Below are 26,104 nucleotides of genomic sequence, written 5' to 3' on the forward strand. Positions count from 1 at the left end.
CATGTGACGTAGCATGATTATTTGGTCCTTTACTAGGTTATATCAGAATTTGTGAGAAATTGATAGTCTTGCTGAAGTTGTGCATACCCTAATGAAAAAATGAATGGACATATTGTTTTATCATTTTTGTTGCTTTTATTCCCATCCACTGTTTTTGGTAAGTAGTAAATGTGGTTTAAACAACCGGTAAAATATTTACATGAAAAAACAAGTTTTGTTTAGTTATATTTTCGAGTTATAATTTCATGTTGTACATGTTTGAAATATTTTTACCCGCATCTTGTATGAATAACAGATATTTATTAAAAATTGTACTAAAAGAAAAAATAAATGACATTGTTATTACTTACATTTTAATGAATGGAGTAAAGAAAACGTACTTATTAGCATTAAAATTCCTACTTAGCTTCTTAGGTAAAAAAAAATTAAAATATAAGAAACTACAAAATAATAACATAATTGATTGACCGTTTGATGTCTTTTTGTTGTCTGAAGAATGAGGGGCCTGATGGGTTATTTTCGTTCTTCGTGATCGGCGCACTTTCGCTATCGTGATCCGTTTTTCTACAGATTTATTTTTTTTTTATATTTTCGTGATCCGTGATCATGGAAATTTATTTTCTGTGAATCGTGATTGACAAAAAAATCAACTCGTGATGAGACCCCCCCATCAGGCCTCTCAAGAATAATTGCTGGACACTAAATACACTTCCTTTTATTATGTTTTATATCTGTTGATAATTTGCGTAAGGTGGTGGACATACTTACAAAAGCTTGATAAGCGTAAGTGAAGAGACCGCCATATTTCTCATGTGCCTATCCCAAGACAGGAGTCTGAAGTCAGTATTACGATTCTGTTGTTGTGATCGTCTGATGAAAATCAAAATATCCCGCTTCCCCTCTCTCTCTCTTTCAAAAAAAAAGGAAAAAATAAATAAATTAGATTTTGAAATACATCGACCCCCTTCTTTACCAAAATTAAATTCGTCGCATAGAAAGTTGCATTTATGTACTCATAAAAATATCCTTACCCATAAATGTGCCTGATGTTATCTAAAGAAAAATGTTTAAAAAAAAAAATAAACGTATAAAAATTGCTGACGGCTTGTATCCGATGTCCCATTATTAATTTTTTTGACCAATTTGTTAATTGATGGCGCCTGAACGTCATCTGGCAGATATTTCATGTATATTCAGGACGATTACGTATTAATTTTGTTGAATATATCCCATTTTTTACTAGAACGACATTATATTTGTACGTTAAACTTGCTATCCACAAGCTGCAATCAACAGAAAGATATGTCATCCTACACAGACATGTACATTAGTCTGACGCCGAAATGTCTCTGCTCTTTCGCTTAACTTAAGTATTCATGGCAAAGCTGCAGCATCGGATGTACTAATTTTAAAGTCTTTGAATTTACAAAGACAGTGGTCGAAGCAATAATATCCCACACATGAAACATGCACGTTATAATGACACAAGGATTTCAGATAAAATTGAGAATGAAAATGGGGAATGTGTCAAAGAGACAATAACCCAACCAAAGAGCAGAATATGTTGTATTATGTAAAAATAAGGAGATGTGGTATGATTGCCAATAAAACAACTATCCACCAAGTTCAAATTAAATAGATGTAAGCAATTTGTGTTTATTATAGAACCGAAACAAGCGTAAGTGAAGAGACCGCCATATTTCTCATGTGCCTGTCCGAAGACAGGAGTCTGTAGTTCAGTTGTTGCCGTTGGTTCATGTCTGTCATATTTGTTTTTTTATGAATTCTTTTTTATCATAAATGTGGGCGTTTGTTTTCTCTTCTGAATTGTTTCACATTTTTCATGTCGGGGCCTTTTACAGCCGACTATACGTTAAGGGGTTTTCTCATTGTTGAAGGTAGTACAGTGACCTATAAATGATTATATCTATTTATTTTAAACTGAAGCTAGTAGTTGTCACTGTTGCAATCGTACCACACTTTTTATTCATATTATAATTATCTATCAATTTCACAAAAAAAAAGTTCGAGAAAAAATACTCTTTTAAAAGTCATAAACAACTTTTGTCTTAAGATTTCTTTATGAAAAGAGCCATACTTTCTGTTTGATTTAAGTTGTTGCTGTGTAAATTGTTTAAAGTAATCCAAAACTTTTGATCACTTTCGTAGCTAATGAAAGGTATTTTCAAAACAAGCGATGTGCGCGGTATCTTAATATGTTTATATTTGTAACACTACTACTGGTTCGGCTATGTTCGGACTGCTAGTTACCGCATAGTAGCAGATGGTGCCGTCGAGATTTAAGTGATAGATTCTCATTGTGTATTTCAACTAAAGAGGGATAGAATATATAATGCAAGATCAAATAAAAAATTCATACATTGAAAAAAAAACCTGACAATTGAACACCTTGGCCAAAATAGAAATTATAGACAAAGAACAAATCCTAAATCACTGTTAACTAAAGATTGATCATCACCAACATTACAAGAAAAACTGCGAATGAAATGATATGCTACGGAATGATAACCTTTCTGAAAGACCATCAAAGATGAAAAATAGAGTAGATGTACATGTACCCAATGCGGTGATTTATAATGTATGAATATCTATTACAGATACTATTTATCAATAAGGAGATGTGGTATGAGTGCCAATGAGACAACTCTCCATCCAAGTCACAATGTGTAAAAAGTAAACAATTATAGGTTAAAGTACGGCCTTCAACACGGAGCATTGTCTCATACCGAACAGCAAGCTATAAAGGGCCCCAAAATGACCAGTGTTAAACAATTCAAACAGGAAAATCTGTATTGTTAGGGCTATGAAATGGTTTTTTGGCGCATTATAAAATATGATTTGTGACGCAAATCAAATATTGTTTTGGCGCAAATAAATAACCAATTGACGCAAAAGCAAAGCACCGGATTTATTTGTATTCTACCATATACTATAAAATAATGAGCCTCCTCATGGGGTTTTTGATTATGCGATTATTTGGCCTTTTTATAGTGATTATTTGATTACCAGACCAAATATTTCATGATTATTTGATCATTTGATAATCTAGGACTGTATTTTTGATTATTTGATTATGTTGTTTGAAAAAATAATTAATCATTATGTGATTATATTGGCAAAACATTTGTGATTATGTGATTACTTAGACACCCAAATGAAGGGCCTCAATAATACACAGCGTTACTGACTTAAAAACACAAATTTAATTACCGGTATATGTTTGTCTTTTCTCTACCACGGTTTTCAACATGTGGAATAGTATAGCGATGTTTGGGATTTTAGTAAATTAGTTTGTCTAAAGAAATTATTTAATTTCATACATTGTATACCGTGTTTTGAATTGCCATCAATTTCATAATTTATTTAATGGCATTGTTCTTCTTTACTACTGTATTTCAAAGTCTTAACGAAACATTTGTAAAAGCCGAGGATTTAGTTCATCCGAATCGCTTTTCAGAAAAAAATCAGAATATGAGCAATGAAAAACAAAACAAAAACATATTTACGCTTTTAAAATTTTCAGGTTATGGAATCTGTAAATAACATCTTCTTATTTCATTGGTGTTAGTTGCAGCAAAGCTAAACACAAATTTGATAATATTTAAGAACCGAAAGTGTTTAATCATTTTACATTTTGATGGGAACTAATCAGAGAAATTAAATGTACGAATAAAGCAGATGTAGCGTTGAAAATAAGCAGGGAAGACCCAATGACGAAAGCAGTGTTCACAACAAAACGTCGCCCCCTAAAAAATATATATAAAATGAATATATTTAAGAAGCAATTAGCAATAATAATAAAAAAAAAAAAAGAAAAAGAAACAAAATGAAATAAAGTAAAACATTAAAACAAAATTGTATTATTGATTGCAGTGTAACGATATTGGTAAGTAGGAATAAATGGATATGCGGGACAGCAACCCAAAGACAAGCATAACCAAAACACATCAACATGCATGCACATGACTTTTCACAAGTACATCAAACTGACATCATAAACAGCTAAGGTAACCAAAGAACAAGTTCTTTTTTCTTACAAAAATATAAACTAGTCGGGTTGTTGTCTCTTTTACACATTCCCCGTTTCCATACTCATTCCCCGTGTCCATACTCAATTTTAGTACTACATGCAAAGACAATTATGTTTTTAAAATCATGTTTATTTATTCTACGTACTTGGTCAGATTTATCTAATCTAAATATTGGTATTTGATTTGTCAAAGATAAATATTTGTATATACATCTTACCAAAGGGTAAAACAGTTCAAATTGATATTCAACAGACTATTGTGTTCACGTTCTTTGTTCCTCTGTTATCGTCGTCAAAACTCTTAAACTTTGATAGTTGTCGTTTAATACATGAACAGAATAAATATACATGTATATAAGGATACTACTATCCTATTTCATTTCGTGAACACAAACTGATTCAAAAGTCTTTTCTATTTAATGTTGAATTCACTGCTTTGTTCATAAGATATATTATATGAAATTGACAAAGTGTATATGAAATTGACAAAGTGTATAATTATGAAATTAATATAATGGTAAAAAATCAGCAAAAATCACAATTGAATTTTAAACGTATACAATTAAAACTTCTTTAGTTCATTTGTACTTGTTCAATTCAAACATTACATTTGATTATTAAACATGACTTTTAAATCATACTTATTATAATAAAATAGAATTGCAACTCCCTTAGGTAGATAAGAATAAGAAGATGCGGTATTGTTGCCAAGGAGACAACTATCCACCATAGACTTCAGGACAATGATGTGAATAACTGAACCAACTTAAGGCAGTTCAAAATTAGCCAAATCTATACAGTATAGAAAAATTATAAAAAGCCCCGGATAACCAAAAAAAAAAAAAATAGAAACAATTCAAAAGAGAAAAACCAAATGTCTGAACGTATTTGAAGATATGTTATGTAGTACAGAAAAGGGCGGAGATCATCATTTTTACATGCCTTAATTTCCATTCTCAGTTTTCAGGAAGGTCAGCAGCTGTTTCATTATTAAATTAACAAAGGAATACAACAAATAATAGTTTGAGTTTTCATTTCTTTTTCTTTGGTCAAAGGTTATCAACTGATAAATTTAGATTTTTGTCGCGATTTGGTTATTTTCTTGGGGGGGGGGGGGGGGGGGGGTCATAGTAAAAGACACAAGATTTGATAACTCCCCGAAAAATATCGATTTAAAGGAACACGATTCCATTTCAAGTATCATAACTTTCGAGATAAAAAAATATTATGTCTCAAAAGTTCCAATGGAAACTTAAAATACTTATCACGATGGTTTACTGGGTTGATAGAAATGCGGCCATTCCTGAGCTTCTCCCGTCCGCCATACAAAGATAAGATTGACTTAGTGTTTTAACATATTAAACTTTAATTGTAAGACTTTCATTTTGTCATTACAGCTCTGATAATAAACTTCAGTGGTGGAATAATAACAAAATTAATATCCGAAGATGCGACTGATGAAACCCAACTAACATTGATGACCTTGTCAGGGGTTACGGCGGGTCAAACCCCATCATGTGACCTGAATCCTTCTCAAACGGAATTCTGGGTGAAATTGGACCCAAACACTGCACGTAAGTAATATAAATCTTATTACAAAATTCGATTTCCCTCTCTTGAATTCCGATATATCTTTTTCTGTTGGGAAGTATTTAATTACATTTTTATGGATAAGCACGAAATTTGCATGGATTTGTCTCTATTCATTTCATTTTATAGAATACGGTTAATAAAAAAGTTTTAAATACAATACTATGGAATGCTTATAAAGAAAAAAAAATGTTGAAATATTTCTGTACTGGCTATGAAAAAGATGCTTGAGAGAAAACAAACCCTTGTGTAAACTATGAGTTTGAAAAGGAAAAGGCAATGAATAGGTATTCGAGTTTAGATCACGTGGTTTAGATATACATTTTTATAGATTTTATACAAGGCATTTATCATCTTTACATTAAGAAGTCTTCAACGAGGAGCTGATTAACTTTTAAAAATTCAAGGATAAACAATGAAATATTCATGAATATGAAATCTTTATAATAAATACGAAAAAGGTAATACACCAATTAGTGCAATAAATCAGAAACAATCAATCAACATTGTCTCATATTAACGATGAACGTGCAAACATTATAAGCCGGGGTCAGACAATCGTAAGACTGACGCTTAAATATATGCAGTATATACTTTTCAAGATTAAACTAATGTTTAAGCAATTGTCTTCTATGTTCAATAAATCAATTGATGTGTAACTGTATTTTATATAACATATACTTTTTAACAAATACATTTACCTTGTTTCGAAGCGGTTGCAAAAGTTTACTATTTGTAGAATATGGAGTGTATCTGAAAGCAATGCCAAGCCTAGATTTCAACACAAAGTCGACTTATAGTCTGGTTGTGGAGTGTACGGATGGAGTTAGCACAACTCAAGAAACTTTTACAGTGAACATTGACAAGAACAAATCTCCTACCATATCTAACCTCCATAGTGAGTAAATACCTTCCAACCATATCAAACCTTCATAGTGAGTAAATACCCTCCAACCATATCAGACCTTTAAAGTGAGTAAATACTCTACTATCATATCGAACCTTCAAAGTGAGTAAATACCATACTACCATATCGAACCTTCATATTGAAAAGATATCCTACTATCATATCGAACCTTCATAGTGAGTAAATTCCATTCTACCATATCGAACCTTCATATTGAAAAGATATCCTACTATCATATCGAACCTTCATAGTGAGTAAATTCCATTCTACCATATCAAACCTTCATAATGAGTAAATACCATCCTACCATATCAAACCTTCATAGTGAGTAAATACCATTCTACCATATTAAACCTTCATAGTGAATAAATACCATCCTACCATATCAAACCTTCATAGTGAGTAAATACCATCCTACCATACCAGACCTTTAAAGTGCGTAAATACTTTACTATCACATCGAACCTTCAAAGTGAGTAAACACCATACTACCATATCGAACCTTCATATTGAAAAATATCCTACTATCATATCGAACCTTCATAGTGAGTAAATTCCATTCTACCATATCGAACCTTCATAGTGAGTAAATACCTTCCTACCATATCAAACCTTCATAGTAAGTAATTACTCTACTACCATATCGAACCTTCATATTGAGTAAATACTATCATATTGAACATTCAAAGTGAGTAAATACCCTATTACCATATCAGACCTCTATAGTGAGTTAATACTCTCCTACCATATCGGTCCTCCATAGTGAGAAAATACCATCCTACCATATTGATCCTCCATAGTGAGTATATATCCTCCTACCATATCAAACCTCCATAGTGAGTAAAACACTCCTACCATATCAAACCTTCATAGTGAGTTAATACCCTCCTACCATATCGAACCTTCATAGTGAGTAAAAACCCTCCTACCATATCGAACCTTTAAAGTGAGTAAATACCATCCTACCACATCGAAACTTCATAGTGAGTAAATACCATCCTACCAAATCAATCCTTCATAGTGAGTAAATACCATCCTACCAAATCAAACCTTCAAAGTGAGTAAATACATCCTACCAAATCAAACCTTCATAGTGAGTAAATACCATCCTACCAAATCAAACCTTCATAGTGAGTAAATAACCTCCTACCGTATCGAACCTTCATAGTGAGTAAATACCATCCTACCATATTGAAGCTTCATAGTGAGTAAATACCATCATACCATATCAGACCTTTATAGTAAGTAAATAAATACTTTCCTACCATATCGAACCTTCATAGTGAGTAAATACCCCGCCACGTCCGATCTATGTTTTCATTAGATGTTTTCTGCTTTATATTGATCTGCTGAGTCAACTGCTTTTTATGTTTTGTTCTTATGTAGTACCGTTACACCACTGTCGCAAGTTAAGGGGGAAAGTTTAGCGCCAGCAAACTAGTTCAACCTCGCCCCATTCTGTGTGTAGTGGTTATTGTTGGTTCATGTCTGTCATATTTATTTTTCGTTGATTATTTTGTCAGAAATTATGCCGTTAGTTTTAGTTTTTGAAATGAATTGAATTGCTTATATTTTTCATGTCAGGCCTTTTTAACCGACTATACGTATGGGTTTTTCTCATCGTTGAAGGCCGTATGGTTGCCTATAATTGATTACATCTACTTCATTTGAACTGTGCTGGATAGTTGTCTCATGGGGTATCATACTACATCTACTTCATTTGAACTGTGCTGGATAGTTGTCTCAATGGGTATCATACTACATCTACTTCATTTGAACTGTGCTGGATAGTTGTCTCATAGGGTATCATACTACATCTACTTCATTTGAACTGTGCTGAATAGTTGTCTCATGGGGTATCATACTACATCTACTTCGTTTGAACTGTGCTGGGTAGTGGGTAGTTGTCTCATGGGGTATCATATTACATCTACTTTGTTTGAACTGTGCTGGATAGTTGTCTCAATGGGTATCATACTACATCTACTTCATTTGAACTGTGCTGGATAGTTGTCTCATGGGGTATCATACTACATCTACTTCATTTGAACTGTGCTGGATAGTTGTCTCATGGGGTATCATATTAACTCTACTTCATTTGAACTGTGCTGGATAGTTGTCTCATGGGGTATCATACTACATCTACTTCATTTGAACTGGCTGGATAGTTGTCTTAATGGGTATCATACTACATCTACTTCATTTGAACTGTGCTGGATAGTTGTCTCATGGGGTATCATACTACATCTACTTCATTTGAACTGTGCTGGATAGTTGTCTCATGGGGTATCATACTACATCTACTTCATTTGAACTGTGCTGGATAGTTGTCTCATAGGGTATCATACTACATCTACTTTATTTGAACTGTGCTGGATAGTTGTCTAATAGGGTATCATACTACATCTACTTCATTTGAACTGTGCTTGGTAGTTGTCTCATGGGGTATCATACTACATCTACTTCATTTGAACTGTGCTGGATAAGTTGTCTCATTGGGTATCATACTACATCTACTTCATTTGAACTGTGGTGGATAGTTGTCTCAATGGGTATCATACTACATCTACTTCATTTGAACTGTGCTGGATAGTTGTCTCATGGGAAATCATACTACATCTACTTCATTTGAACTGTGCTGGATAGTTGTCTCAATGGGTATCATACTACATCTACTTCATTTGAACTGTGCTGGATAGTTGTCTCATGGGGTATCATACTACATCTACTTCATTTGAACTGTGCTGGATAGTTGTCTCATGGGGTATCATACTACATCTACTTCATTTGAACTGTGCTGGGTAGTTGTCTCATGGGGTATCATACTACATCTACTTCATTTGAACTGTGCTGGATAGTTGTCTCATGGGGTATCATACTACATCTACTTCATTTGAACTGTGCTGGATAGTTGTCTCATGGGGTATCATACTACATCTACTTCATTTGAACTGTGCTGGATAGTTGTCTCATGGGGTATCATACTACATCTACTTCATTTGAACTGTGCTGGATAGTTGTCTCATGGGGTATCATACTACATCTACTTCATTTGAACTGTGCTGGATAGTTGTCTCATGGGGTATCATACTACATCTACTTCATTTGAACTGTGCTGGGTAGTTGTCTCATGGGGTATCATACTACATCTACTTCATTTGAACTGTGCTGGGTAGTTGTCTCATGAGGTATCATACTACATCTACTTCATTTGAACTGTGCTGGATAGTTGTCTCATGAGGTATCATACTACATCTACTTCATTTGAACTGTGCTGGATAGTTGTCTCATGGGGTATCATACTACATCTACTTCATTTGAACTGTGCTGGATAGTTGTCTCAATGGGTATCATACTACATCTACTTCATTTGAACTGTGCTGGATAGTTGTCTCATTGGGTATCATACTACATCTACTTCATTTGAACTGTGCTAGATAGTTGTCTCATGGGGTATCATACTACATCTACTTCATTTGAACTGTGCTGGATAGTTGTGTCATGGGGTATCATAATACATCTACTTCATTTGAACTGGCTGGATAGTTGTCTCAATGGGTATCATACTACATCTACTTCATTTGAACTGTGCTGGATAGTTGTCTCATGGGGTATCATACTACATCTACTTCATTTGAACTGTGCTGGATAGTTGTCTCATGGGGTATCATACTACATCTTCTTATTTTTATAAATACCATCCTACCATATCAAACCTTCAAATAGAAAAAAATGTTCTTCCATATCAAACCTCCATAGTGAGAAAATGGCCTACGACCATATCAAACTGTCAAATTGAGAAAATGTTCTACCACATCAAACCCCCATAGTAAAAAAATTCCCTCCAACAACATCAAACCTTCAAATTGAGAAGATAACATTCTACCATATCGAACCTTCATAGTGAGTATGGCACGTCCTACAATATCAAACTGCCAAATTGAGAAATTTGAAAGAAAATACGTTAAGCAAATTAAAACCAGAGAAGGCCTACTTATGTGATACCTATCATTATCTTCACAGACTACACCACCTTAGATACTTCTACGACATCAACTGGTACATTGGTCTTTACAGCGTTAGCAACAGACCCAGAAAATGACCAACTGACATTAACAATGGACTGTTATGTCCTTAGTAGTCTTGCAACATGTCCATATGAAATTTTCGATTGTAAGTATTCTTAATGAATAGGAAGTAATTCATTTTTGTTGACTGTATGAAATAAAAAAAGTATTAAGTACATTTTTTTTCTGATTTTGTTTTTTTTTTCCATAGCGCTGTCAGTTTGTCTTCGGTTTATGGGTTAATTTAAACATCCCTTAATTTGGTATCATTCTCCTCTTTTTCATAAAATAAAGCATCGCTTTTAAAAGTAACGTTACTTATGATTTGTTATTTCTATGACATAACATATCAAACACTTTTGGTATTGTGTTCACAAGGTTTCGTGATTTCGTGAGATGAAACCGGACACCGAATATACTATCGCAGAACTGAATTAAATGCATAACAAATAAAGCAAACGACTAAGAGTTGTAGTTCTTTGTCTCTTGTTACCAGATTAAATTTCTAGTTACTACACAAAAATAAAAACCCTCACTAAATTCTACTTTTCTCGGTGATCTCAAATTTGTATTGTTTGCTTTCCATTTTTGTTTTATAATGACTTCATCATTTTAGCTGGAGAGATAGTGACTACGAGTGGTTTCCTTGGTTACAGCGTAGGAAACTATGATTTAAGAATTACAGTAGCAGACAGCCATAACAATCAAATTGGACCGCTCTCATTGACCGTTACCGTCACAGGTTAGTATAATAGTGCACGAGACAAAAAATATAACCAAACGAGGTGCTTTTGGACCAATAGTTTACAGTGGCATTATCTGTCAAATAATCCATGTGCGGCCATGATCAGGATGTGAAACAAAATTTCCAGATGCCCAAAACGATACTCACCATTATACTGATTATATTGTTGGCTTAATGGTAATTTGTTTTCACTTAGTATTAATACTGTTTAAATATCGTTTACAAAATTCGGAAACAGTGTTCCACTAGCATTTGACTATTGCTTTTGAACGTCCAGCGAGTAATATTTCATGCAGACAAGACTTCTATTATATTTACCAGAACCAACTAGCCTAAATCGTTCTAACATGATAACTAATCATTTAAACATCCATATTTTTTTGGATTGCGCAAGCTAGTATGGCATTTGCCTCATTTTTTTCAGCTCCATCCTTTCAAATTTAGCTTAGACAAGAAAATAAAACAATTTTTGATTGTCTTATGATAGGCGCGATGCCTTTTAATCACGTGATAAATTGTAGCTGGCTCACAATTTTTTTTCAGCAAATCAAATAGCATTGTTGTTTTTTTAAATTTTGTTTTATTTTAAGGTTTAAATACAGCACCTGTTATAGACAACAACATCCTGTCATATGTTCCAGTTGTTTTGGAGAACAGTGCGTTAGGGTCATCTGTGTACCAAGTGACAATAACAGATCCGGATGTTGGTGACGTACACACATATTCAGCAACGTTTACACCATCAACTGCTTCCAATTACTTTTCTATCGATTCTTCAAGTATGTTGTATAAGTTTTAAAACCTAAAGCCCTACCTTTCAAAAACAAATTAGGAATCAGTACAACAATCAGCTAGTGATAACTATAAAGTACATAATTCATGACATGACCTCGGAAACAGCACATCTATACTGCTAAAACAACGAATTCCATTCTTTTGATCGTCTTGACATAACATTGAGAAAATATATTTATATTAAATTCACGTTATACAGTTGTGTACTCGGTACATTTCAGCCTTCAAGATCCCTTCATATTCAAATCGCAAGTAGGTTTGAGGGTCTGTATGGGGAAAGAATAGAGAATAATTGGCAAAACATATAACGAATAGAGAAAAATGACATAAATAATCTAGAATGCAGAAATTAAGGCCCCCTTTCAGACCCTCATGTATAATTATTACTGATAACTTTGTCTTAAATACTTACTCGGGGCCTTCAATCGGCTTAAATTCAAGGAAAAAATAGGTCATAGTTGCTTCATTCTTAACTTTCCGAATTACATGATAGCTATTAAAATAATATGCACAACAGCTTAACTCAGAAAGATACTAGTATCTTGTCACTATGATAGCTCATCACTAAATGTCTAATACAATGATTGTGGTGTTAGTGAAATATCATTTTTTTATTGGTAAGGCTGGTACTATTATCTAGTTTAACAACAAATCTGCATTTAGTAACGATTTCAGTAAAACATGTCGACTACTAATTACATAGATACAATGTATGAACTTACGTTATGAATTATATTTTATTTTCCAGTAAAGGCGCCTATCACATAACATTTTTACAAATGATATTTAAACGATGAATTCATGTTTATTGTAAGATAAGATTCTGGCAAAGTTTATTTTTGTAATTTTGATAGAAATATTTTGTCATAGAATAATGAACTTCTGAATGAACTTAATTTTTATTGTGTAAACTATTTTGCAGCTGGTTTGGTGAGTACATCTACTACAACAAACATTGATTATGACACGATGTCGTTTAGTTCCTGTACAGCAGAAGTCACAGTTTCGGACGGTTCAGCTTCAGATACGAAAACACTAACAATAAATATCGCTAATGTGTTTGAGGCGCCATCATTTGCCAAGACTATTTACACCTTGAGTGGACCAGAAGCAGCGGTAAGGTTAATGATATTACTACGCATCAACAATAGGTTATTTTCATATTACCGACTTTTTTTCCAGAATATATAATTTCTCGACATGTTACCTTCTCTGTGGAAGGACATTCTGGTACTCGGTCAAATAAGAGCAAGTAACAGAAATAAAATCATGCTTACAATCGGTGATGATTTAGGGAAAATTAACTGTTTTCCGATGATTTTTCGTGTATAAAACATAAAACAGTTAATTTTTCCACAAAGTACACCGACCGTAAGCTTTTTTTTACTTCTTTTACTTGCTCTGTACACCAAAATACGATGTTACGGATCCAGATGGCGATTCTGTGACTTATGGAGTTGATTGTCCATCTTTTAACATAAATCCAACTATAAGGGAGGTTACTTTTTCTACTTTATATTTTTCTTTGTGTTTTTTAGACAGGAACAAGCTCTGGTACACCAAAGTACGATGTTACGGATCCAGATGGCGATTTTGTGACGTATGGAGTTGATTGTCCAACTTTTAACATAAATCCAACTATAAGGGAGGTTCCTTTTTCTACTTTATATTTCTCTTTGTGTTTTATAGGCAGGAACAAGCTTTGGCACACCAAAGTACGATGTGACGGATCCAGATGGCGATTCTGTGACGTATGGAGTTGATTGTCCAACTTTTAACATAAATCCAACCACAGGGGAGGTTACTCTTTCTATAAACTATGATCGCGACGACACATCTGTTGCATCATCTGTGACGTGTGGCGTTACTGTTACTGATGGTACAATGACGTCAACTGCTGTACTTGAAGTACTGATTTATACAATAAATGACAACAGTCCAAAATTTACGCAGAACAGTTTCGAATTTCACATTTCACCTTATGACACCATAGGAACCATTTTGGGGACTGTAACTGCTACTGACGCCGACATTGGTTCCCATGGTAAGTACTCATAGACATTTGTTCAATCCGGATACGTTTTGAAATTACACAACTTTTTCATGACTTCACACAAACCTGTTTAAACAATGTACTGTACTGTGCATATGATTTCAAAGAGACAATGTCTAAACAATCGTAAACACTTCAAACAAAGCGTTATCATAAATTCAAAATGTTTGCTTTCTAAACTTTTCTCTCTCTCTCAACTCATTACTGATGACCTTTGTATTGCAACACTTGACTCCAACCGGAAGTTGTATAAAGCGATGAGGTGTATCAAAATACAATGGGGAAATATAATAGACTGTTGCTATGATGTATGCTATAATTGGTTTTCATGCCAACATGGTTCGAATAAAGAAACTATTATTTGGACCATTAAGGTGGTACCAAACACCTCGACTAAAATTAATTTGGCTCGTTTAATTTTCATAAAGTTTTGACAAAATATTAACTTTGACCCTTTGACAAAAATATAAAAATTTCAAAAAACTTGAACCACAAACTTTATTGGAAAAAATTCATTTGATATATAGTAGTTTGACAAACACTAATTTTGATCATTGAGAAGCTTAATATTTCCTTTACAATAGAACGTGATTAAAACGTTCAGATGATTTTTACAGAGTTATCTCCCTGTAGTGTTATGTACCACCTTAATAATGCTTATTTCAGTTCTTACAATAACACCAATGGTACCAATTTTACTGCACCAAATTCGCATTTCGACAATGAATGCCTTTTTTATAGTGAAGCTTTGGGCCAAATTATTTGAAAACCAAAACTTACATTAACGCTGAAGAGATGATCTAACCAAAGAGAAACTAAATTGTAGCCAAATTCGGATAAGACAAAGAGAGATATATTCCTTAATTTCAAATAATAAAAAAAAGTCTATAACCGTTACAGCAAATTTCATTCAAACAATATCTGAAGTACTGGCTACTGAACTGGTGATACCTTGGGGACTTACTGTACAGTCCACTAGCAGATGTATCGACCAGTGGTTGTAATGTCATCAGCGGTACCAATTTTTCAACACCAGATGCGGATTTCGACAATGAATGTTTCTCTAATGATATACTGAAAAACTGATATTTGGCGGAAAATTTAAGAAATTGGTGTATTAAAAAATATTCCAGTGGTATAAACTGGTTTAAGCAAGAGGCATTACATTGCATGACTAATATTAACCATTCGTATTGTAGAATTTTCTGACATTGACGAGACAGGCGTATCCTGTACAAAAAATCGCGGGAAAAAGTGCAATAATTGAAATAACTGACAACTTTCTACACATATAAATAAAAAAGGTTGGAGAAGATAACAAAAAGACAACCAAAACCCGTTTATCAGGAGGATGTGGATTATACATAAAAAAGAAAACAAACAAATGACAACTGGAGGGCAGCATAATAGCCTACCATTTTCTGTTTTTGAGCTTTTAGTGTTTTGAGTTTTAATAACTAATGGTATCTGATTTTAGTGGTTGTAGCTTAGACCTTTTTTTTTTTGTTGTATTTAGTCTAGTAAAAAATTGGCATCATTAATTTTGCCAGGAATGTTACTGCCATTTTTGCAAATAGTTTGGTATCTCCGAAATACCATTTAAAAAACCAATGGTGAAGTTAAAGGGACTAGTAGTTACATTTCTGAGGCGAAACAGTGTTTATAAACATTAGTCAATCATAAGCATGATCATGGAATTAATTTTGTTACGAGTTACTCATGAATCTAAAGCGGTTCAACAAATTTTAAATATATTACCAAGTTTATTGATTCCTTTATCATTATTTTCGAAGGTGTTGTTTCGTATGAAGTTAGAAGTGGAACTTTCTCTAATTACCTTGGTATCGACACATCCGGGAACCTGTATCTTAAGCAAGCGGTAAATGACACTATTGCTGGAACTACTGTATCTGTTAACTTACGGGCTTACGATGAAGATGGCAAAAGGGATTTTGTAAATGTAGATTTTGTAATACAGGCGACAACTACTACATCGATTACGACGACAACCGACAGAAATTTGACATTCTTTGAGTCATCAGCAAATGTGGCCTGGTTCTCAGCTCTGATGATAATCTTACTAGGGCTGGGTATATTCCTTGCTATCGAAGCTTATCGGTCGCACATATTTTTCAAAATATGTTCATCCTGCAACGAGTGTAAACTTCCAAAGCGCAGGTATATTTTTTGTTACAAGAGTTCGTAACTTTTTTTTATATGGAATAAATCTTTTATACTTGTGTCATCACCGGAAAATGTTTTTAGATCGGCTATTTTCATATTACCAACTTTTGATTCCGGAGTTTATAATTTTTCGATCTGTTCCCTACTCTGTGATAGACCATTCTGGTACTGCGTAAAGGTAGATCTACTAAAAGAAGTAAAATCAAACGTTCAATCGGTGCAATTTGGAAAATAAATACCTGATTTATGTTTTCTATTCAAGCGAAAATCATCGGAAAACAGTTAATTGATTCACCAAATTGTACCAATTGTGAGCTGGATATTTTACTTCTTTAGGTTGCTCTTACTTGCTCTTCCATTCCAGTTTGTTCCGTTGGTTGATAAAGTCTAACATTCAATTTCGTCAGCTTTTATGGACTTCTCCTTTTTAAATTTACCTTGGAGTTCAGTATTTTTGTTACAGTCACTATAATGGTTTACTTTTATAAATTTTGACTTGGATGGAGAGTTGTCTCATTGGCACTCATACCACATCTTCGTATATCTAATTATTGAGAGAGTACCTTAATGTCCACCACAGAGTAACCGATCGAAAAATTATATTCTCCGGAGTCAAAAGTCAGTAATATAAAAATAGTCTATAATTTAAATAAAAGTAAATGAGATTGATTGTCGACAGTCACGTGCCAATTAAAAGTCAAAGTACAAATATGTTTTCTAGCAGACAAGGTGAATTTATTTGACAAAATAACAACTTATCTATTCTATGAATTCAAAATAAAATTATGAAATATATAGAAATTCTTAAAAAATATGGAAGAACGCATGATTTTTTTGACGGAAACAAAAACACAAACTGATTCCTTTTATTTCAAGCGACATATAGTTGGGATCAGTACTAATCTGTCTTTCCAACCGTCAGAAAAAATCTGTCATATACAGGGGGATCCAGCTATTTTTAAGAAGGAGGGGTTCCAACCATATTTCCCTATTCAAAAGAATTGATCGTCAAAAAAGGGGGGAGTTCCAATAACCGGAATCCCACTTTGATCCGCCACTGACATATTTGCCTTTAACAGTTCTACTCTAAAACTGGTCCACGGTAGTACTACCAGAATCAGTCCGACGGTAGAACTGTCCGAAATTGTTTAAGGTAGAACTGTTCAAAACCTTTCTATGCTTGAAATGTCAGGATCAGTGAATATATTACCTTAGCTGTATAGGCAACACGTTTAGGAATTTGTGGTACTCAATTCTCTTCAATTTCGTACTTTGTTTGGCCTTTTAAACTTTTTTGATTCGAGCGTCACTGATGAGTCTTTTTTAGACGAAACCCGCGTCTGGCGTACACAATTTCAATCCTGGTATCTATGATGAGTTCATTTCTAGGTGAGAACTTTCAATATAAAATAAGATGTGGTATGATTGCCAAAGAGACAACTATCTAACAGAGTCCACATGAAGTACACTTAAGCAACTACAGGTCAACGTCCGCCCTATTACAATGAGCAAAAACCATAGTATAGGCAGCTATAAAGAGTCTCGGCATGTCAAAATGTGAAACAATTGAATAGGGAAAAACCCCTTCATGATGAAAATTAACGAAAAACTGATAAACTAAAAACAAATATGACAGACAGCAACCAACGACACCTACTGAATAACAGGCTCCATGCTTGGGACAGGCACAAATCTGTTCTGGGGTAGAACAGCTGTAAATGACATAAATTAGAGCAAACCTCTGTTTATGATTTAAAACAGTTCTGGTTGATGCAGAACCATTCAGTTATTACCATTATCATTGTAGAAAGTTCAGTCTTGACAATGACCTAGATGAAAGTGACGGTAAGTTCTAGTTTAATTTATTTATTCATTAAGTTTTGGTTTCGAGCCCATCTGAATAATATGCAGATCCTCTGTCCACACGTTCTCGCCACGACTTAATTTACGTGTTGGACATAGTTGTTATACGTGCAATGCATCTGTATAAGGTTATCTTGGTGATGAAACATAGTTATAATTGTCTTCATTTTACCAAAATATTAAGATGTGTCACGCTTTGTTTATTGATATGATTATCTTTTCTTTCAAATAATCTTCATTTAGTATGAAATATGAGAAGAGATTTTTGGTACGGAAAAATACTGCATTGTCATATTGATTTGTAGTTGTCTGAAAGTCTGAGTTGTGCAAGACACAAATGTCGAAATGATTAGGATGCTAACATTGAAAAAGAGGCAGTGATTACCAAGGGAACAGAAATAAAAAAAGTCAAAGAAAAAAAAATCATCGAAGATCCCAGACAACACCATGAGGGTGTGGATGTGGGTTTACAGAATAGAGAATATTGGGGGGAAAATATAAAGAATAGAGAAAAAATGACCAAATAAATAAAAAAATAGAGAATATAAATGAGGTGCTAAAATATAAAGAATAGAGAATAATGGGCAAAAAGTATAAAGAATAAAGAAAAGTGGCCTAAAAGAATAAAGAATACAGAAATGAAGGACCCCCTATCCAAACCCTCATACCATGATAAAAAGAAAAAAATCCATCTGTTACAATCAAAACGCAAGACTGACCAGTACCAGTATCTCGACTAATATATGATACAAACTTAATTCCGTTTACATTTACCTCATTGTATCTGAGATTATATACGTTTTTGATGGGGTATGTGTTGCATGTTAATATAAATAAGTGAACATTTATTTTACAGAATATGAAGATGGTACCCCCTCACCGACCCCTATAACTCCTGTGAGCAGCACGTCAGCCGACCTTGGGTGGTCTGCATGGAACAATACTGATAAGACACAGAACTTTTCTTTGTAACAGTTAGGTATATAATTAAACAACTGGGCTGATATGCATACATTTTTTGTAAAACCACTTAAGTTAAGATACCCAATCGTAGTACTAATTTATCGTAGGAGATGTAGAAAAATCCGTCCGTTCGGAACAAATCTTTACTTAAGTAGTTTTATGCAAATCAACCCAAGTAATTCTGAACTTGAATAAAAAGAAATGATTCTTGTGGAATTGATTCTTATAGTATAATTATAATGATATAACGTTGTATGATTTGGCTTTGTAAGGGTTTTGATGTCGACCTAACCTGATGAAAATACCTTGTTCTGGTTTGGCCGTACTTTCGGTCCTTTTTTTTATTTTATCAACACTTTAACGTTTGTATAAGTTTTGATGTTCTCAAATATTTTGACACCTAGCACCACATCACATACAGATCCAGTGTCCACTCTTCGCTTACAACGATCTGACAACACCTTGTCTAAGAATTATTATAGTGTGATATATTTGATGTCAAGAGGGGGTTTACTGAAAAGATAATAATGGGGCAATACAACAGAAAAATGTGTAAAGAAAAAAGAAAAAAGAATAATGAGGAGCTTAAATATAAAGAATAAGGAATGATAAGCGAATTTTATAAAGAATATAAAAAAATGGCCTAAACATAAAAGAATTCAGAAATGCAGAAGGTTTGATATGGTAGGATGGTATTTATAAAATGATGGGATGTGGTATGATTCCAAATGAGACAACTATCCACCAAAGTTCAAATGAAGTGCATGTTAGCAATTAAAGGCAACATTACCGCCTTCAACAATGATAAACACCGATACCGTATGGTCGGCTATAAAATGCCCCGACATGAAAAATATGAAACAATTGAGAAAACAAACGGCCTAATTTATAGCAAAAACAAATATGACAGACATGAACCTACGACAACCACTGAACTACAGACTCCTGACTTGGGATATGCACATCAAAAATGTGATGGGGTTAAACATGTTTGTCAGCGCTCAACCTTCCCCCTAACCTGGGACAGTGGTGTAACAGCAAAACATATATGAACAAACTATAAAAATCAGTTGAAAAAGGCTTAACTCATCAGATCGATACAAAGCAGAAAAACATCAAATAAAAACACAGACCGGACGTGGCAGGGTATTTGTCCATTCCTCATCCCTAACAACAACAAAACAAAGTACAGATCTGAGAGTACTCGCAGTTACTGACAGCTAGTTCAAAGCAAATAAGTTATTTTTGGTTTTCAATTGCTTATTTCATTCATATTATTTATCATTTCAGATTGTTTTTACATAGCAAAGATTAACTTGTATAGATTGTCTGCACCATATTGACGACTCTTTTTTCCTTTGTATTCAAAAGTACTGTGTGTAGTCATTGAACATTTTTATTATGATTTAAATAATCATTCAAAGGAAGAAAACAGATTTTCCGAAATTATTCAAGTCGAATTATCGCAACAAATACAGTAAATCTTATGTCGAAATTGAAAGACTGAGATTTTATTCGTGGTATTGAGGAATTATGCATCCTTTTGTCTGACATTTCCATTGAATCGTCAAGCATTTTTCTCTTTTGTCCATACCTTGTCATTTTCTTGACATAATTAATAAACTCCAAAATGTGAATACATCTATAGGGCAAAAAAAAAAAAAAAAAATAATAAAAAAGTACTTACTTGTGTTATACGTTCATGGATTAAATAAGATTTCTATAAAGTCAAGAAAATATTTTGAAATATAGTTTTATACAATCCCCAGTTAATAATTAAATCATTTTGAAATTTTAAATAACTATTATGTCGTTGTTATGAATCATTATGTTTCAATTGCAAAGGACACACTCTGTACGACCTTGTACAAGCTTAAGGCATTGACTGTGGCACGTTTTATAGAATATATGATTGACAATTCTGAATCCGATTACCATCTTATAATTCCTTTGAATGGTTTGAGAATTCATAAATGCACTTTAGCTGTTTTGTTGCTAACGTATTAGATAATAGATAATCTGTTAATGTTGGTCTACAATGGACATATTATATGAATTTGACAGTTGAAGGCTTTCAGTTGGGAATGTCGTGTTTGGTTGTCATCATGTGTGAAATGGCCGTCATGAAACAGATTTTCACTGATATTAATCTCTATATTGTACTTCTTTTGTAGTGTCGTGTACTCGCTCCGCTCCCCTTTATTCAAGGACTTATTGCCAATTTTTCTCATGAATGATCACGTGTATAGAATAAGGATAAGTAACTGCTCACTCGACCGCACTACAAATATACACCCTCGGTTTTAACCTTTAAAGAGTTTTATTGTGTTTTCAATATTTAGTTTTATTTGTTGTTATTAATAATTAATGTTTGCCGTTTTATGCTACAATCGTGACATTTCACACAAAATACACTTTCAGAAAGCACTTTCGTTCATCACTTTGATCTTGGAGTAATAAACACAAAGATCTTTGACAAACGTGATGATTTCAAATTTCCTATTGTCAACACCCCATTATTGCGTAATAAACCTACTACTGGATACAAATATAAAATCGTATGATGGGTGATGCAGGCAAGCAGAAGATGCTTATCCCGTCGACACATCTTGTGTTACTTGAAACAAGTTCTACTTCTTATTTTTGTACGTCTTGAATTCATGATAACTAATACTATGCATTGAAGACCGTAGGTAGGGGTAACACATGTAAATATCAACATATTTCACATCATAACGGACTAAAAATCTCCAAATGTATTGATAAATTTGCTCGAAAATCCATTTAAAATACAAGGAAAATTAATGCAAACGATATTTTTTAGATATCATAAGAGGAAAGAACGAATGCATATGACAGCATAACAATTTTGATATGCCATTAAATGCATGCTACATCATTGATGTCGTACACATGCACGAGCTATAGCTTAAACATATACCACGCCAAACTATAATACGTCCCCTGCGATAACGAAATATAAGAACAGCAACTACAATTCTACTATTTAAATAAAACTAAGTAGTAAACATACATGTAAGCCAAATGAAAACAAAACAGAAAGTAGGACGATGCATTGTCCGATCCTTGCAATGGAAGCATGGATACATGGTCTGTATTTCAAGCAGACTGCCAAAAAAATAAATTAATACATCAAGCATATAATAGACTAGAATGTAATATGTATAGCTAAGCTACCTAAAAATAAGCCAGTAAAATTCAGTGATGAGTCCCTCTACTATAAGTACGAACGATTGTTTTATATAAGTGACTATCCTTTTTCACATTTTTTTTTCATGTAGATACAAATCTTTAAATTTATTTTCATAAAATTATCTTTATTCATTAAGATATCATGTGGAATCGAATTGCTTATATACATCAATAATTGTTTCTTCGAATCACTCATAAGCAAACTGTCTATGTAAAACTAGGCCGTCCTGAAAGGAATTACTGATTTAAAAGTTACTAAAACCTCATAAGTAACAAGCATTAGCATATCCCTCAGTGATAACAACTTGAAATAAATAACTTTGTAAGCTTATTTAACTAGCCGTTGTGGCCATTATGTTCAATGTTTTATTCAACTAATGGCAGTAAATTCTGATTTAGTGTCCTAATCCTATATATACTATAATATTATAACCATTTATTGAGTAAACACGCACAAGAGACATACTGTGGAAGACCTTCATACGCATAAGACGTGACACCGTTATTATTTTCAGGTCAGCAAGACATTATAGTGTAGTAATCTTATACAATGATCGTCCGCTGCGTGGTAATAAAAGGAAGTTTATGGCGCATGCACATTCATAGATCAATGCTGGTGTTAACGTCAGTGAAAAAGTAATCCCCACCCCCCAAAAAAAATATATATATTAAAAGACAGCTGGAGGTCAATATACAATGTACAGTCTTTATTAATAGACAAGTCCGTACTTTGACCCATAATGGTTTACTTTTACAAATTGTGACTTGGATGGAGAGTTGTCTCATTGGCACTCATACCACGTCTTCTTATATCTAAGTATATTCATGATATAGCTCGTAATTATGGTTGTCAACGAGTACTTGAGTGCTTGAGTATGAAATGATACTCGACTAATCAGTTTCCGTCAAGGACATTATCCCCTTCTTTTTATAACATTTTTTTCTCGAGAACACCTCAGTGAATTCTAATCATCTCGCCTTTCTAAATGTATTTCTTTACGATTACAAAATGTAACTGTTGTTTGATCTGATCTGATTTGACTTTGTAATCTTTTTTATTCAATTTTTATTAAATTCTTGATTAGATTTATAATAGTGTTTACTTGATAAGTACATAAATAAAGAACTGCTGAACCAACGCCTCTACAGTTTCGTGTAGGTAGAGGTCCTTGGGATCCAGCTTCTGTTTCCACTTTCTGCTGAAAGACGATATTTTTTGTGAAAACTTAGATAATTTAGTGACATCACTCAAAGTTAATGATAATACCCGAGAGTGATTTATTTACCGTATACTTACATGAGCCCCGGGGTATTAACAATATTTAGAACATACTCACCCCTTCTCGTCCAATGAAAAGTCAGTTTTTTCCTTTCTAATTTTCATAGTACATGGCTTTCCATGCACTATAAAATGCTGTACATGAAAGACTTTTCATTAAAGATTAATTATGAAAGTGAACTCGTAATAACTGCAATAATGAAGTTTACACCCCAGTTCCATTGTTATACTTCATAGTTTCTATTTCTGAAAATAGTGACAATTGAATAGATCTATTGTTACGAATAACAATTGATTTGACCATAGGGTGTGACGAGCGGGGTTTCTGGAAACCACTGCTTCTACATCCCGAAAACAAAGTCCATTGTTATTCACAACAATAGAAATTGATTATTTTTTAAAAAGCATGAACATAAGAAATTACTAATAATGTTCACTACAACTCGTTTCCAGATATTAAAAAAAAACACATTTTAGGAAATTCCAATAGCAAAAAAAAATATAAAGCATCTATTTTGGATAAAAAAAAAAACAAATCCTTTAAATACTCCTTTGCTTGAAGGTAAAATTTTTGATCCCAGTCATACATGTATGTCTCTATTCGAAAGCATTGATCTAAAAAACGGAGATTCTAACTCCCGCGCCAAAATATACTCACTTGTCAAAGTTTGAACGAAGATAGCCAAAGTAAGGTTACTAGTGGGGTTTCGTGTAAAAAAAAATTCTTATAAATCATGATGTTTTGCTATTGTCAATAGATATGCTATCCGCTTTTTTTCTTTCAATAATCAATGTTAACAAATATAGGGTTTAGTATCGGGTGTAAGTTAGTTATACACCTCGAGATACGGCGTGTCTGGATAAGAAACCCCTACGGGGTATCTTATCCAGACACACCTATCCCTCGGTGTATAACTATTACGTACATCCCGCAAACAAAGTCCATTGTTATCCGTAACAATAGAAATTGATTATTTTTAAAATAGCATGAACATAAGAAATTATTAATAGTGTTCACTACAAATTGTTTCAAGATATTAAAAAAACACATTTCATAGGCGGATCCAGGGGGGGGGGGTCCCCCCCCCCCTTTTGTGGGAAAAATTTGGTTGATTATATAGGGAATCATTGAAGCATGACTGGAGCGGCCCCCCCTTAGGTCAGTCAGTGCCCCCTTACAAAAAATTCTGGATCCGCCACTGCATTATAGGAAATTCCAATAGGGAAAAAAATAAGCATCTATTTTGAATACAAAAATAATCGTTTAAATACTCCATTGCTTGAAGGTTATTTTTATTTTATCCAAGTCATATGTCTCTATTCTAAAGCATTGGTCTTTTTAAAAAATGGGGATTCCAACTCCCGGACCCCCCCCCCCCCCCCCCCCCCCCCCCCCCCCGGTTACCCATTGGCCGATCTGGGGGTGGGGGTTCCGCGGTTTGGACCCGACTTTTATTTAAAAGATCAATGCATTTGAATGGTTGGACCCTCCCCTCCTTCTCTTGAGTTGGGAACCCCTAGCTGGATCAGCCCCTGTTTGCCCCCAAAATGGGAGTTCCTTAATATTAAATCTGTATCTTTGTATGTTGAGCGTGTTTGGTAGTCGGGTCACACCTATCCGATTCCCTTAGTATGTCCGAATATGAATGTTTGTTTATTCTCGAGAAGAAAGGGGGGTATAAAACCGTAAGATATAAAATACAGTTATGATTACCTTTATTACACTGATACAGGTAAGTACTTTGGGTTATAATATTGCCTTTTTCCTAAGTCTCTTCTACCAAATCCAACGCTTGCCACAAAATGTCGTCCGTCTAATCCCCGTCCATATTGACAACTGCATACAAGGAGCATGCTGTATTTTTTTGTTTGTAATAAGAATACACGAACCGGTCAACTTTGACCCGCTGATCCATTTTAGCACATGTATTTAAATGGAATATGTAAAACAACTTTGACATTTGTAAAATATACTCACTTGTCAAAGTTTGAACGAAGATAACCAAAGAAAAGTTACTAGTGGGGTTTCATGTAATTAAAAAAAAAATCTTATAAATCATGGTTTGGTATTGTCAATAAATATGCTATCGTTTTTTTTTTTTTTTTCATTTAATAATCAGTGTTAACAAATATAGGGTTTAGAATGGGGTGTAAGTTAGTTAAACACCTCGGGATACGGCGTGTCTGGATAAGAAACCCCTACGGCCGACGGGGTTGCTTATCCAGACACACCTATCCCTCGGTGTATAACTATTACATCCATATCTGAAAGATTTGAGGCTCTATACGAGTGGGGACAATGGATAGTACAAACACATTAGCGGATTGAAAGTAGAGAAGTATTGTATGGCGAAACTAAGGTATGCGTAACACTTGTAAACGTGTATCAGCTTA

The 26,104-nt window shown here is 33.7% G+C and overlaps 1 protein-coding gene across 2 annotated transcripts; it reads left to right on the forward strand.

Moving 5' to 3' along the window:
* LOC127723321 (protocadherin-16-like) lies at positions 1-21,643 on the forward strand. 2 transcript variants are annotated; one of them, XM_052229886.1, is made up of 12 exons: positions 1-157; positions 5,449-5,625; positions 6,381-6,539; positions 10,572-10,721; positions 11,232-11,357; positions 11,951-12,139; positions 13,078-13,271; positions 13,845-14,199; positions 16,002-16,386; positions 18,200-18,237; positions 19,112-19,234; positions 20,509-21,643. In XM_052229886.1, the coding sequence occupies exons 1-11, from the start codon at positions 100-102 to the stop codon at positions 19,225-19,227; spliced, it is 1,947 nt and encodes a 648-aa protein (XP_052085846.1). In that variant the 5' UTR covers positions 1-99; the 3' UTR covers positions 19,228-19,234; positions 20,509-21,643. The 2 variants fall into 2 exon arrangements, with proteins under 2 accessions (XP_052085846.1, XP_052085847.1); XM_052229887.1 differs by having other exon boundaries at positions 19,112-19,229.
* The last annotated feature ends 4,461 nt before the right edge of the window (positions 21,644-26,104 follow it).

The sequence above is a fragment of the Mytilus californianus genome, unplaced genomic scaffold (genome assembly GCF_021869535.1).
Source record: "Mytilus californianus isolate M0D057914Y unplaced genomic scaffold, xbMytCali1.0.p SCAF_13, whole genome shotgun sequence".
NCBI lineage: Eukaryota > Metazoa > Mollusca > Bivalvia > Mytilida > Mytilidae > Mytilus > Mytilus californianus.